We start from the raw sequence: 16,961 nt of genomic DNA, 5'->3' as shown, positions 1-16,961 counted from the left end.
TCTATGCAGTCCCTGTACTTGTCATCACAACTCCTGAAACCACACACAGAAATTCATGAAAGGAGTATGTTCGATAAGGTCCAAAAATGGCCTCCTTATTTAGCGTAAATTTCAAATTCAGATTTATCGATCAATATCACGATAAATTACAGCTACTACATCGACTAGCTAGGATATAAACCATTTTGTTGAAAATTTTACGTTTCTGCGTTTCATTATGACGTCACAAGTTGTACTCATATTGATTTTTCACGAAAAAATCAATGAAAATGGGTAAATTTCCATAGATTATTGGACAGGAAACATAGAGCGCATACGTCGACAACAAAGATCTTTTAAAATAATTTTTGTGAAGACATTTAACATGTCTTATTTGAATCTTAAGCTTGTCGACGCCTGCGCTCTATGTTTCCTGGTCCTTCATTTAGTTGAAATCTAGCTGATTTTGTCAAATTTCACCAAAATCCCTTATTTTGACCTTTTTTGGATGTAAAAATCAACGTGTTAGAATTAAACTTTGACAAAAACAGTTCTGTTTAACTTTCTAACATGTCTTTAAGGCAACTTAAAACATTTATTGTCTTGTAACTATGAACATTATAATTGGGGCCAAATATGACCCTTACAGAACTTACTCCTTTGTAGATAAATGGACAAAATATTTAGATGTGCATATCAACAGGAAATTATGATTCAATTTTTCTTAGGAATTGGCCAAAATATACTTCTAACAGGCTATTATTTGAACTTGGAATTATTTTTAATTATGGAATTTGCTTGATTTCTTGCTATTTAATTTTTTTATAAATTCCATGTTTATTTTGTACTGAATTGTTCTGTGCTGCGCACAACACTTTCTATTACAAAGAAAATATTATATTTTCAATAGAATGTACTGTGCCGCACACAACACTATCTAACCAAAATACATTGTATGGAAAATGTTATGAACCGCTCAAATGTTTATAATACCAAATAAACATGGAATTTATTAATAATAATAATTGTTTAAATAAACCAATTTTTTAAGACGTTTCGGCCATTGGCCTTCTTCAGTTCTTTATTTTTCCTCTTGACTACATGGCTGACTTTACATTTGTATTTCCTTTTCAATCATTGATAAGATGTTATAGCTAAATGTCCTTGGAAACATCATGACGTCATAATACCTTAACGTCACAATTACATGACGTCACAATACTTTTGCATGAATTTCAGTTAAATTTTATAAGTTTTGATCAATTAAAGTCATTCCTTTTTAACGTTAACTCCAAATGGTCCAATTGTATTAAGTTTTTGCATCCATTGTGCCTCAATATATCTCCTGTAATTTGCGGATTTATCATAAATCTGTTGTAGAACCTGAACTGTGATGTCCTCTTTGCAATGATCCTTTTGGTTGAAATGTTCTGCCACAGCTGTATCCCTGTCATGTCTGATATCTGCAAGATGCTCTTTTATTCTTTCGTTAAGTGATCTTTCTGTTTCTCCAACATAGACATAGTGGTTACATTTTTTTACAGTGAAGTCCATAAATAAGATTTACTAGTTGACATCTATGAATGTTCTTTTTAAGGTTGAATGTTTTATCTCTGAGTATAATTTTTTCTTCATTTCTTTCAATATCGCAAACTTCACATTCTTCTTTACATGTTTTATTGTTGCTGTAGTTGGTACTTCTTTTGGTGATCTTATTCAGTTTTCCATGTACAATTATGTCTGCTAAGTTTCTATCTCTTCTATAAGCTACTAGTGGTGGTTCTGGAAATATTTCTTTCATCAAGTTACAGTTATGTAAAATATTAATTCTATTTTTAACAATGTCATGAATATCGGGTAGTAAATCCGTAAAGGTTACAACAAGAGGTATGCGTTCTGATGTTTTTTTAATTTTATTTTTTCTCTGTAACAGTTCTTTTCTATTTAAGTTGTCTGCTCTTTTTAGTTGGTTTTCAATAAATTTTTCATTGTAGCCTCTTTTTCGCAGTTGTAATTTTAGTTCTTGTCTATGTTTTTGATAGTCATCTTCATTTTCACTAATCCTTCTTAATCGTAATGCTAAACCATATGGAATTGCCCTTTTAAAATTTTTTGGATGGCATGATTTGCTGTGAACATATATATACTTATCAGTTGGCTTTGTATAAAGGTCTGTCGTTAATTTACCATTTTTTATTTTCACAAGTGTATCTAAGAATTCAATCTGATTGCTGTTGTACCTAAGCTCCACCTTTATTTTGTCATTTATTGAGTTTGCAAAGTCCATAAATTCTTTGAGTTTTTGTTCGCCATGAGTCCATATTCCAAAACCATCATCAATGAATCGTTTATAAAACAATGGTTTCTCTTTGAATTTATCCAGTGCTTTGTCCCATTGTAGCATATAAGTACATGCAAAATTTTTTCCTAGTTTTGACCCTATAGCCACACCTTCATTTTGCAGAAAATCTCTGTCAATTAATCTGAAGTTATTCCCCTCTAAAACTAATCTTATTATTTGTAGAATATCATTTGTTGGTATTTCTTTATTTTTTCTGGTGTCAAGAGCTTTTTTACATGCTTTTATTCCTTCTTCTCTAGGTATAGATGGGTATAATTTTACTACATTAAAACAAAACAATATGCTGTTTTTTGGTATTGGCTGTTTTACTTTTGAAAGTTTATCTAAAAAGATCGGTAGTATCTCTAATATAACTTGGTGAGTTGATAACATAGTTGTCTAGTTCCTTTTCTGCTATTTGTGCAATTTTTTCAGTGGCAGTACCTATCCCGCTAACTATTGCTCTGTATGGTTTGTTTTGTTTGTGGATTATTGGGTTGCCTTTTAATTTTGCTGGATGTGGATGTTTTGGTATCAAATAAGTTTTCATTTCCCCAGAAATTGATCCCTCTTTTTTCATTCTATTAACTAATGATTTTACCTTTTTTGTAATTTGATGTGTCGTGTTTTGCTCTGTTTCACAATAAGTATCATTGTTTGTTATTTCCTAGCTAGCGCTCTTCTAGTTTCTTAAAATATTCTTCTTTGTTGATAACTACTATTCCTGATCCTTTATCTGCCGGTCGTATAACTATATCATCATCTTGTAAAATATCCTTAAGAGCGTTTTCTTCTTTCGTTGTAAGATTTATTGATTTGCGCTGTTTCAGACCATTCATGACATCTCCTTTAACTACCTCTATGTAAGTATCTAACCAGATGTTTTTTCCTGGTTTTGGTGTAAAATCTTTATTTTTTCTGCGTGTTTTGCTGCATTTTGATTTCTCTTTGATTTCTTCATGTTCTTTAATGTTGTAAAAATATTCTTTTAGTCTCATTCTTCTTTCCCATTCTGTTAAATCTGCTAAAACTTTACCAATGTTTACCTTCTTTTGAGCAGGAATGAAAGACAATCCTTTTGATAACAATGACATGTGTTCTGTATTTAGATTTTTACTGGACAGATTAATGACTGGGCAACTTGTATTTGTGACTTCGTTTTCTTGAAAACTTTTCTTTTCTTTCTCCGGTCTGTTAGAAAATGGTTCTATGTCTTTATTACTATTATCTTTCATGTTAGTTTGATCAAACCAATCTATCTCATCATTTTGTACTTCTCTGTTTCTAACCATGTTGTTTTGTTCTTGAATGTTACTTGTTGTAAGGTGAATCTGCTCACATGCACACTTTTTCTGCTTAAATTTCAATAAATTCAAATGATTTTGTAAATGCTCAATGGCTATCCATCTTTCTTTATCATGTACACCATTTATTGGTGAATATTTAATCCATGCAACTGCTCCATCTATTTTAGTTTTTACAAATATTGTGTAGTCATACATTTCACTTACTGCAGTTATTTTAGCTTCTGTTGCCCATGATTCTAGTGTGCCATCAGTCATAGATTGATGAGCCATGTGTGAATTAAAGTTTTCATCTATTAAAGGTAAAAATCTATCTTTATGTTCTTTCATATACTTTACTGTTGCTTGTCTTATTTTACTATGGTGGTTTTCAATGCCATATAGAAAAAGGCTTATACATCTGTAGAAACAATTTCCATCTCCTCTCACTTTCATTTTTATAAGATCATCATCCCTGATTTGACCACTGTCATTTGACAATTTCTGGAAATTATTTTTGACCATATCTGTGTTACAATTGCAGCTATAGAGTTGATTTTGTTTTATCCTTTTCATCTTTGACTTCTTTCTGTTGTCATATTCCTCTTTGTTGTTTTTTAACAGATTTCTTGCTTCCATTTTGATTTTGTAGTAACTATCTACATCTGTATCACATATCTTATTGGACAGTTGATTTAGGGTAATACTAGTTTCATTAATTTTGTTTTCACATACACACCGTGTAGAACGCCACATGCGGGGTGTCGGCTATGTTTGACATGGGGTGGCTATTTTGAAGGGACAAAAAAGTAACAAGGTAAGTTCAAGCATCAAAATTTCTTATTTTAAGAACTCTCAGTACCATATAATGTATTGCACGGAATGAACCGCAACGTAATGTATTTCCTGAAAGCAGAAGCAGTCGGTTTCAGTGCTCAGTTTTCTCAAACACCTCGCCCTAGTTTTCCGTGTTGCAGATTTTGAGGCTTTATATGCAAGTTTCGGTATAAAAAACTACTTTACACAACTACCCTCCGTATTATTTATATATAATTGTATTCCTCTCATGGACTTCTACCAAATACCAGTTTCTTAGTAAATATTAATTGGTTTTAAAACTATTATTCATCAAAATATTAAGTGTCGCTCGGGGTGTCAGATTTTGCATGTCAAGGGGTAGTGGCTTGTCATAAAATAATATATATTTGCATGTAAATTAGTCTTCATATGAATCAATTTAATTCAAACACAACATCTATATGATGACAAAATAAGGGTACTTCATTTTGCCTGTTTTAGCTGTTAAATGATTTCATTTCCTTTTCAGTCTACCATTGCCAGACAAAAGTCCAGGCTATGACTCAATAAACCCAAACCTGGTGGAAAATCACAATACAGTCCTCAATATAAGATATGCCCGAAACCTCCATCAGCCAAACTGCATCATACTTCAATCACCAGGTTTATCTAAAAATCAGTCGTGCACGCCGCAAAAATTCATCACTCAAAAAAAATTTAGAATACTCTTTCCAAAGAAACACTCACCGGCATCTTTTTCATCAAATGGCAACAAAACTTTAAGTAATCCTGAGGACAATGATACTACAATTGTAAATGATTTCAAAACAGGGAATAGTTTTTTTTTTTTAAAGTTCATTTGGCAGCTGAATTTCTATCATTTATCAGAATGGTAAAAGAAATTAAATACATTTCCTCTAGTAGACAATATTTCGCTTATTTTTTTCTGGAAACAGTCAGATGCATGTTAAATTGAATAAAATCAGATTGGTCTGTTCAAATCATTTAACTAATAGTATTCCTATGCAATTTAATTTAAATAATTAATGATTTGATAATAAATGGGGTACACCCTTCTTCATTCTTACGTGTAATTGTCATATTCTTACGTGCATTTGTCAATATTTTTGTTATTTAAAGGTATAACTTTAAACTAATAACATTTTACTTCTATTCATATACAATTATTTGTCTTCTTTGAGGCTCTATTTTCTATGTTTATCAATAAAAATGCACATTACTTAAAAGACTAAAATATGGACCGAATGACATACCTTAAGTTTGTAATTTGTTAACAAAACAGTGTAGGTGTGTTTGAAATAAAAAGTATCAGACAGAGACCGATTTATAAGAAAATGTCTTATTTTTTAATGACACGCTTCTACCCCTTGACATGCAAAATCTGACACCCTGAGCGACACTTTATATTTTGATGAATAATAGTTTTAAAACCAATTAATTTTAACTCAGAAACTAGTATTTGGTATTTAGTCCATGAGAGGAATACAATTATATATAAATAATACAGAGGGTAGTTGTGTTAAGTAGTTTTTTATACCGAAATTTGCATATAAAGCCTCAAAATCTGCAACACGGAAAACTAGGGCGAGGTGTTTGAGAAAACTGAGCATTGAAAACTACTGCTTCTGCTTTCAGGAAATACATTACGTTGCGGTTCCTTCCGTGCAATACATTATATGGTACTGAGAATTTTTAAAATAAGAAATTTTGATGCTTGAACTTACCTTGTTACTTTTTTGTCCCTTCAAAATTGCCACCCCATGTCAAGCATAGCCGACACCCCGCATGTGGCGTTCTACACGGTGATACATTAATCGATAAGTTTAAGAGTTTCATTGAAGCCTCATGAAGTGCTGTTTTGCTTTTTTGAATAATTTCTGGTTTTGCATCTAGATTAAATTTCCATTTTAGTTGAAATCCATTTGGAACCACGTTGTCTTTAATGCAGGAATTTAAAAAGTTTAAATGTGAAATATATCTAACCTTCTTGTCAGTTATTCTTAGAAATTCCAGTCTGTCATGTTCCATCTCCTCACAATCTTCCATCCTTTTATAGGGTTTGAATAAAAATCCTTGTTTTCAAAATTCCAATAGGGAACATACTTTATATAATTGTTTAAATAAACCAATTTTTCAAGACGTTAGGCCATTGGCCTTCTTCAGTTCTTTATTTTTCCTCTCAACTACATGGCTGACTTTACATTTGTATTTCCTTTTCAATCATTGATAAGATGTTATAGCTAAATGTCCTTGGAAACGTCATGACATCATAATACCTTAACGTCACAATTACATGACGTGTTAATGTGCATATCCAAAAAAATTTAAACACAAGAAATTATGCAAATTATATAATTAAAAATAATTCCAAGTTCAAATAATAGCCTGTTGAATGCAAAAGTTTGTCATTGCAACTGCTCTGAAACCACACAACAGATTTCATGAAACTTAGTAGATAATAAGGACATACTACGTAGATGTGCCTGTCAGCAGAGAATTACATTGGATTTTTTTTTTAGGAGTTATGCCCCGATTGAAGTTAGAATTTCGGCCTTATTAATATTATGCAACTGCAACAGTTTGTAATCACAACTTCTCTGAAACCAAAATACAGAATTTAATGAAACTTTGTATATGTCGTGTACATTTTATTATTTTGTACAGGTTATTACTTGTACAATTTTTGGTGAGAAAAAGATAATAACTTGTACAACACAATATATTTGGGTTATATTTATTGCTTCTTTTGCTTTTAATGTTTTATTCAAAAACTCCTTTCTTTGGGTTTGTAAGTCTGAGAATTTTTGTCAATAGTTTGGTATTTATTCATTCGTTCTTTTTTAATTTATTCTTATCATTCAACGTATGTTTTTTAAATCTAATTTGGGTTTGTTTTTTCTTTTGTTTTTTATCAACTTAATATCAATAATATTTTCTTAAATATAAGAAGATAACAAAAAAATAATCGACGCAAAGTAACAACATAGGGTAACATGACACCATGAGCAAATTTAGCTACACAGCTTGTTGCCACATACAGACTACTTGTGCAAAGTGACAAAGTTGTTAAAATCAAGAAGTTCTACCATTTATTTTCAAACATAAATCATGATAAAAAGTTGCATATGTAATATCATATATTGAAAACAAAAGTAAAGCTTGATAAATCAAATAAACTATTTGTTAGAACAAGACAAGGACACATGACATCTGGAACTTCACAATAAGCTCAATTAACCTTTTGCATTTACATGTGTCTGTCTTACAGTCACTTTGACAGCTGCAGTGAACATGACCATGGTCACCACTTAAATTAAGCAATTATACTGCTCTCATGACGTTAAACTCAGTGTTCTCTGGTATGTCCAACATTGTCTCTGAATCTTTTGATTGATTTTGACTCATTAACCAATCATGATTCCAACTTTTGTTTCTAATTTTGTATCCCTTTTTAGAAAATATTAAGCACAACTCTTTGCCCAACTCTTTTGATATTTCTACAGTCCATTGGACCTCGCTCTATCAACAGTACACAAACAATAATTTCTTTTTCTTTGCGAATGTTTTTCTTGCTACATTCAAAACAATATACTGCCGTAAGAAATATCTTGGATGTGCTGTCTTTTTGGAACCTAATTATACTTCCTTAACATAAATAATATTCTTATGTGTGTAAATGTTGAATTATTAGAAGAGTTATTGCCATGCCAAAATTAATCATTTTCTCATACTATTTTGTTTCTACACTGTTTTCCATCTTACACTTTAGTTTTTACTTTATTATTTTTTTTTATTTTTTTTTTGCTCATTTATTTGTTAATCAAAGAGTACACACATGTTGAATGTTTATACCTTTATGTTTTATTCATAAATTTTTTGTTTAATACGGACCGATTTGTGAGAACATCACATAGGCCAAGGTAGAATAATGATTTGTACAAGTTATTATTTTTTTCTCAATAAAAATTGTACTAGTAATTACTTGTACAATTGTTCTTGTACAATTTATAACATGTATGATCGCTTCATACAAGTAATTACTTGTATAAAATGTTTGTACAAGTAATAACCTGTACAAAATAATAACATGTACACGACATATATAATAATGACATACTATGAAGAAGTATATATCTACAAGAAATTACTATTGAATTTTTTTTCTACAATTTTTTTCCCGTAGAACTTAGAATTTCGTGAAACTTTGTAGTTAAGGTAACACGATACCGAATGGCATATCTCCCGATTTCCAAACTTTTTGGCATACGCGCTCTTTGCACCGAGTTACATCGAAATATGTAATAAAAAATGGGGGTCACCATTTTTGTTTTCTTGGTATTTTCATTGGAAAACGTCGATTTGGGCGACAAATTTACTTAGGTATATAGGGGAAATGCCTGTTTTTCGGCTAACCTTTTTAGATTTTCCAATGGATGGCTATGTTCTTATATACGGAGAACAACAAAAAACTAACATAATATTCAGAATTACAAACTGAATTCATACATGTATAGAAAATCATATGTCACCATCCTTGTTTTTGAAATAAATGGCTTCAAAATTGATTGATACCCTTAGAATTTGACCTAAAACGTGTGACGTTATTGAATACAGAATGTAACGTTATTCTCCAGAGAAATGGAAAACACAAAATGTGTCGGGATCTGAAGGGTGTTTATTTTATTTTCGTTTCCCCTGTCAGGTTTCCGTAAATTTCCTAGTGATGAGATTCTACTGATATAATTTATTTCGTCCTACATTAGAAATTTCACTAACATGAATTTAACATTAATCTCGTCTGATTTTTAAACTTAACGAGCATATTAAATACCTTCATATTTTTGTAAAATTCGAGTGAAAATAACATAAAATGTTTTACGTGTGATTTATTTGAATTACTGAGTTTTTAACTCCATCTTTTATGACAATGGTGTTGTCATTGCTTCATCCATGTAGAAAAATAGTACTTTAAAAATTCGATTCAGTTGACAGTGATATAATTGCTCTGTTTTGGATGGTTGTTAAACGTTCAGAGGCAAATAGTTCATGCATGATAAATAAAATAAAAAAACTCAAAGAAAAATTCAAAACTTTCATTCTTGACTTGCTACGTACATTTGTATAGTGTACTTTGCGTGGTGTAAATGTGCGAGTTGCTTGCTTGCAAACTGTATGCAAAATTTCACTATTAGTTCAACAGTCTGGCATTTGTGAAAATTATTTTATAAAACAAGTCTTGAGATCATATATGCATTCTTTATAAGTAAAACAAACTGCGAAACATAAAAGGTCAAGCTTGAAATTCCACATGCAGGAGATGTTATTCGGAGTCTGTACTGGGGGGGCTTTTATAATCTATCAAAATGCCTAATTAGGCAACCTGTCATGAACAAAAAAAAAATAAGAAAATCCAAACGGTATGCGTACATTTAAAAAATAGGTGCACAATTTAAACATGAAGCAAAAAGACTATCAAGTGTGGGATTGACGGTCGAATTTACACAGGTGAAACAATATGATGTTGCGTGCTCTATTAGTTTCAAGTGGCGATTTTGAATTGTAGGATTGATTGCTGGTAACTTTACATCCAGTGGCAAATATTTTATGCATGTTCAAGACGCAGTTTACAATAAATAATACATCCCTCACAGCCAAATGGACGCCTCACTTTGGAAGCATTTTACTGTCGGTCGGAAGAAGACCAAGTGACCATATTTTTATCCCTATTCACCCTAGGCCTTGGGGTGTAAATTGTAGGATATAAACAAAATATAAAATTATGTGCAGTAAACATTGTCACTCGCTACGAAACAAGTGGAAAGCTCGGCGAGTCTCTCTTTCCATCGTGTTTCTAAAACTCATGCTAATACATTTTATACTAGTATTACAATATACATACATGTATATGATTTTTTTTTTATAGAAAATTGAGAATGGAAATGGGGAATGTGTTAAAGAGACAACAACCCGACCAAATAAAAAAACCAACAGCAGAAGGTCACCAACAGGTCTACAATGTAGCGAGAAATTCCCGCACCTGGAGGCGTCCTTCAGCTGGCCCCTAAACAAATATTTACTAGTTCAGTGATAATGAACGCCATACTAATTTCCAAATTGTACACAAGTTACTAAAATTAAAATAATGCAAGACTAACAAAGGCCAGAGGCTCCTGACTTGGGACAGGCGCAAAAATGCGGCGGGGTTAAACATGTTTGTGAGATCTCAACCCTAATAAATATATATATATATATTTGTGCATGCTTGCTTGTTCTAAAAACTTGTTCTTCTTTTGCATGCTAAAATTGAAAGAAAAAAATTGTTTTCGACTTGTCGCCAAAAAAATAGATTGTCTTTCGCCAAAGCCGATAAAAGAAGTTTGTTTAGAAAAAAATCCATAGCCACCCCCCTCCCCCAGAAAATCAAATGGTTGCTACCTAAGTATGTGAGTAATATGTCCCTCAGGGCCTAAAAAGGCAACTATGTTAATTCTCTTTCAATCGGGTTGTCTCCAAACTTGTACATGTACATTATTTCCACCTCAAATCACAAAAAAAAAAAAAAAAAAATACCACCAAATAACCATGCAAGCGTAATTAACACGAAAATGAAATCTAAAGGATTTCAAGATCTAGCTATTTCAGTCTCTTTTTTCCGTTTGAATAATAATTAGTCAGTCGTTTGATTGTAAATTTGGAGAGAAAAAAAAATTGTAACGAAACCAGTCTGACTATAGCCAGTCCCGACTATCAACTTGCGTTTATTGGCTCAAGTAGCAACTTGGGGATGGCTTGAATCATACTGTAACGGGACCTGCTTTTTTCATTATATTTTTGCCAAATCAAGTTCCCATGTATTTCTCAGCCTACGTTAACTTTTTCAGGCTTAATTCCGATGTTGCTGTATATCCTGTGTAGACTTGGTCTATAGCATTACAAATCTAGCACTTTATTTTCAAAATAATTCCGAAACGATATTGGATCTACTCTGTACAGAATAATGAATTTCAGAGACCTTTTATACTGGGACATAGAGAAAGATATATATTCGGCAAAATAACCAAGTAAACCCCTTTCTTAACAATCCATACAAACAAACTATTTTTGTATGAGTTGCAAAGTCTGCTTGTATTGTGCATTATCGACTAATTCTATCTGTATTGTCATCCAGATAAATTTCCTTTTTCCATTTTTCCAGAGCGGTGTTTTAGACGACCATTTTAACAAGAATTAATAGATGTACCAACAATTCCCCGTGTTTTTTTACACATCATTCTTAGTTTCTATAGATAAGATTTCTACTTTCAAAACAAAATTTCATGGTTCATCATGATCAAGAAAAAGTATTTATTGTAAACATATACCAAGAATAAAGACTTGTGATAAAACTCAGTCTATTATATGTAGATAATCGTTCAGATGCTTAAATTTTAAAGAACCAGAATATTTAAAAGTAAAGTAATACATTTTTAAAGATTTTAAAACAATGAGCAATAATAAAAAAAGTTATTAACATTTTCCTCATCGGTCAGGCCATAAGTCTTTGCTCCATCAAGTATCCAGAAAAAGTTACCATTAAAAATGTCACATAAATACCCAATATTTTTTTTTTAATTTTATCACTTTGTGATTGCAAATACTGATGCATTGGCTTGAATGTGTGAACGTTATTCGATAACGTCAGGAACGATAACTCGTGGCGTAACGTCATTCGGTATCGTGTTACCTTAATGAGGACATGATATATTAATGTGCATATCCAAAAGAAATTTTTTATCATTTGACTTTTGTAAAGTTATGAGTCTTTGAACTTTGCAATATGGTGAGATTTTGTTTGCCCAGTGACTATGTGGGGGGCGTGGGATATGTGAGCTTTCTCTCAAATGTTTTTAAATGAAAAATGTTGTTGAGAAACACTTTTTAAAGTATTGCGTTCTTGTGCAAGCTAGAGTCGACTGTCCTTGCATTTAATTTTTATACACCCGTCTTTTAGACGGGACATATTATGGTATACCGTTGTCTGTCTGTCCATCCGTCCGTCTTCCACACTTCGGACAATTACTCAAAAACACTTTCACCAATTTCCATGAAACTTGAGTGAATTGTTTATATCTATTGACGTAAGCTCCCTTTCGTTTTTTTATAATTTCAGATTTTAAGTTTTGGATTTATGGGGCTTTATTCATAAAAAAGGGGGGATTTTCAACACTTTGGACAATAACTCAAAAAGGCTTTCACCAATGTCCATGAAACTTTGGTCAATTGTTTATATCTATTGATGTAAGCTCCCTTTCAATTTTTATAAATTTCAGATTTTAAGTTTTGGATTTATGGGGCTTTATTCATAAAAAAAGGGGGATTTTCAACACTTCGGACAATAACTCAAAAAGGCTTTCACCAATTTCCATGAAACTTAAGTGTATTGTTTATATCTATTGATGTAAGCTCCTTTTTGTTTTTTTTTTAATTTCAGATTTTAAATTTTGGATTTATGGGGCTTTATTCATAAAAAAGGGGGATTTTCAACACTTCGGACAATAACTCAAAAAGGCTTTCACCAATGTCCATGAAACTTTGGTCAATTGTTTATATCTATTGATGTAAGCTCCCTTTCAATTTTTATAAATTTCAGATTTTAAGTTTTGGATTTATAGGGCTTTATTCATAAAAAAAAGGGGGATTTTTAACACTTCGGACAATAACTCAAAAAGGCTTTCACCAATGTCCATGAGACTTTGGTGAATTGTTTATTTCTATTGATGTAAGCTCCCTTTCAATTTTTATAAATTTCAGATTTTAAATTTCCGTGTTATGAATTTTTATGCTTAAAAAAGGGGGGATTTTCCAATTTTGGGACAATACATTTAAAGCATAAAAGACAAGTTAAAAGAGCAACAGGCGTATCATGCGCTAAAGCGCAGCCCTTTATTGATTATTGTGTTTATGAAAAATCTACAGTTTAAAGGGCCAAACTCCACCTTAGTTTCAAATCTACAGTTGTGACAAGACGTGACTTTAATCTATTTTAGAATGGATTTTGGTTTGGAGTTGGATGGTGTATTTTCTTTTTTATTCCAAGTATTATATTTGCAACAAAACTAGCCAAACATTACAGAAAGATGAAGCATCATAATGGTAAAGATGTTGAAGATAAACGGTAAGTTGTTTATTATTCTTACTTATTATTAATTTAAGGGGGCCCCTGGGTATAAATCAATTTTTTTTATAATATAGGATTTTGCTATATTTTTTATAAATAGACTTTATCATATACTTAATAGGAAAATGAAATTAAAAAAATGGGGTCGCTGTTCATTTAATCTCACAATCTGGCTTCGAAAGAAGCATACATTTTTGTTAGCGTCTTTTTAAGAACTAATAGAACTAGAGGTAATATCAAAATAAAAAACTAAATTACAGAAATCACTTAAATTTTACAATTATTTACTTTACGTACAGCTTATTTGAAAACAATAATAAAAAATATTGGTCACTGATGAGTTAAAAAAGACATTTTAATTTTAATGCCAAAAAATGACATTTTTGCTCCAAAGGGAGATAATTTGGAGCTTTTTCAATGATATTAACATTTTCAGTCATCTGGGGCCAAACCAAATCGATTTTTTTGGTTGATTTTTGTACCATATCATAAAGTAATAACTAATAGTGTAATAAATAAAATTTGTAATGAAAAAAACAAATGTTCATTTTTTTGTTGCAATTTTTGTTCCCACAAGGCTCCTTAAACTCAGGAGTTTATACACAATATGCAAGACTCTGTTTACACTAATGTGTGATGGCCAACGCTAAAGTGTGATTGTGTCAGATGCTAAAGTTCAATGGTTGTTTGTTTTAAGTGTGGTCAGATAAAAAACTAGAGTGTGATGATATGACATGCTAAAGTGTGATGGTGTAACTGTAATGTGGTTCAGTCAATTATGGTTTCCATTTGTTGAGTTTCTATTACTTTTTCATTTAACTTTATTGTTTTATTTATATATGAAGCCGTAGACTTTCTCTTTTGAATTTCTTTATCCTGGTCATTGTATGATCCTATATAGCTTGTTATGTGACATGGGCTTATGCTTTACATTGGTGGCTGTAAGATTATTTGATGCATACATTAACAAAATTTGGGGTTAGATTGATTTTGATTTCCGGTGTTTAAATGCCGCCTATATTATAATAAGCACTGCTTTTGGGCTACTTCTTGGCGGCCAGTTATTATTGGAGTGCCAAGAGAAAACATTGACCTTTGATGGGAAAGCTGACAATTCTTTTCAATTAAGATTGGAGTAGAGTGCACCTGCAAGAGCGAGGTTCAAAATCACAACCTCAGTGTTGACTGGGTAGTGATTTATAGTAGTAACTACTTAGACTACTCTACCACAAAAGCCTCTCTCTTTTTTGTGGTTAGATGGACAGTTTATATCCTATATCTTATTTATATTCAAAGTAGGAAAGTTGTCCAAAAAGTGTAATGGTTACATTGCAGTAGTAAGTATATCCGATTATTTACTTTAGTGGTAGCAGTTTGTTTGCATATTCATATTTGTTGTTAGGGCCACATTTGAAATAATGTATGTTTCCCCTCCCCTGGATCTACCCTTTGTAAAAAGACCAGGAAGGCAGGTTATTTTTTTTATGCTGGATGTCATAGCATGGTCACATGAATGGTTTGACATGTCTAGTCAATGCCACTTATCAGTTGTTTGTGCTCAATTTGAGTGTATTTATTTAGATTATCAATTCTTTTGCTTTCAAGCACTTTTCAAAAATGGAAACAAATTATTCTTGGGAATAAAAATAATTTTGATTATTTGGTGGAAAATATTTTTGGAACTGGGGGCTTAGTTTTGACCCTTGGGATGGGAGGGGAAACAAACATATTTTTAATTTTGGACATGTTTTTATACACCCGTTGTCTTTTAGATGGGACATGTTATGGAATACTGTCTGTCCGTCCGTCCGTCTGTGGTCCACACTTCGGACAATAACTCAAAAACATTTTCACCAATTTCCATGAAACTTGAGTGAATTGTTTATACATTTGTATCTATTGACGTAAGCTCCCTTTCGTTTCTTTTTAATTTCAGATTTTAAGTTTTGGATTTATGGGGCTTTATTTATAAAAAAGGTGGGATTTTCAACACTTCGGACAATAACTCAAAAAGGCTTTCACCAATGTCCATGAAACTTTGGTGAATTGTTTATATCTATTGATGTAAGCTCCCTTTCAATTTTAATAAATTTCAGATTTTACATTTCCGTGTTATGAATTTTTATGCTTAAAAAAGGGGGGATTTTCCAATTTTGGGACAATAAGTAACACTTTCACAAAATTTTATGCAACTTTGATAAATTGTTTATATCTATTGACATAGGCTATCTTTGTTATCAGCATACAATGGTTTGTGATTCTGTAATATTTAGAATGACTTAAGTCTATTTTATCTCATCTATAACTTTTATATAATGTATATGCTTTAATAAATATAAAAGGTACTTGGTACTCAGAAAGTGTGTTGTGAACAAGATAGAATGTATGGATGAAAAATTAAGACAACAAACTTAGTTAAATTTGAGGTAGCCTTAATAGTGTCAATTTTTTTGTGCATTTTTATTTATTATTTGAGGGGGGGGGGGGAGAATTTGACGGCTCACACTATTTCTAGTTGATCATATAAATTCATTTAAAGCATAAAAGACAAGTTAACAGAGCAAATGGCGTATCATGTGCTAAAGCGCAGCCCTTTATTTGTTTATATCTAAATAAGTTTATTTTTCTCGTTTGAATTGTTTTACACTGATTGTTTTTAGGCCCTTTGGTCTTGTTTAAGGAATACTATGCAATGTAAACCAATGCTCCATGATAAATGTCATGCAGTATACTTACCTAAAGTTGCTTACAATTGTGATATTTGGTCTTGAGCTAATTATCTTATTGGTAATCATTTTTATATGTGATGATACTACACATTTGTTTGTTAGGATGCTGTCTACTCGACATATATCCATTATGTAACAGAAATAACAAACCATATCGTTATTTTAAGCTCACCGGGTCTTCGGGCCAAGTGAGCTTTTCCAATCACTTGGCGTCCGGCGTCCGTCGTCATTAACTTTTACAAAAATCTTCTTCTCTGAAACTACTAAACCAATTCCAACATAACTTCCTCTGATTGATTCCTAGGGTATCTAGAATGTGTTTGAATTCCCATTTCAAAAAACATGGCCGCCATGGCTAAAAATAGAACATAGGGGTAAAATGCAGTTTTTGGCTTATAACTCAAAAACCAAAGCATTTAGAGCAAACCTGACATGTGTAAAATTGTTTATCAGGTCAAGATCTATCTGCCCTGCAATTTTCAGATGAATCAGACAACCCATTGTTGGGTTGCTGCCCCTAAATTGGTAATTTTAAGGAAATTTTACTGTTTTTATACGACCGCAAATTTTGAAAAAATTTTCGTCGTATATTGCTATCACGTTGGCGTCGTCGTCGTCGTCCAAATACTTTTAGTTTTCGCACTCTAACTTTA

General features: G+C 31.7%; 1 protein-coding gene across 5 annotated transcripts in view; it reads left to right on the top strand.

The window, feature by feature from the left end:
• Positions 1-16,961, top strand: part of LOC134715470 (prominin-1-A-like) — a 103,827-nt gene that overhangs the window by 74,567 nt on the left and 12,299 nt on the right. For 3 of the 5 annotated variants that reach the window (XM_063577655.1, XM_063577653.1, XM_063577654.1), the window contains exon 24: positions 13,449-13,576. In XM_063577655.1, coding sequence (XP_063433725.1) covers positions 13,449-13,576 — 128 coding nt within the window. Of the gene's footprint in view, positions 1-13,448; positions 13,577-14,875; positions 14,917-16,961 lie in introns of all 5 variants that reach the window. The other 2 variants (XR_010106726.1, XR_010106725.1) reach the window with 2 other exon arrangements.

Source organism: Mytilus trossulus, chromosome 4, assembly GCF_036588685.1.
Source record: "Mytilus trossulus isolate FHL-02 chromosome 4, PNRI_Mtr1.1.1.hap1, whole genome shotgun sequence".
Classification (NCBI taxonomy): domain Eukaryota; kingdom Metazoa; phylum Mollusca; class Bivalvia; order Mytilida; family Mytilidae; genus Mytilus; species Mytilus trossulus.
This window is presented reverse-complemented; position numbering and strand designations above follow the sequence as displayed.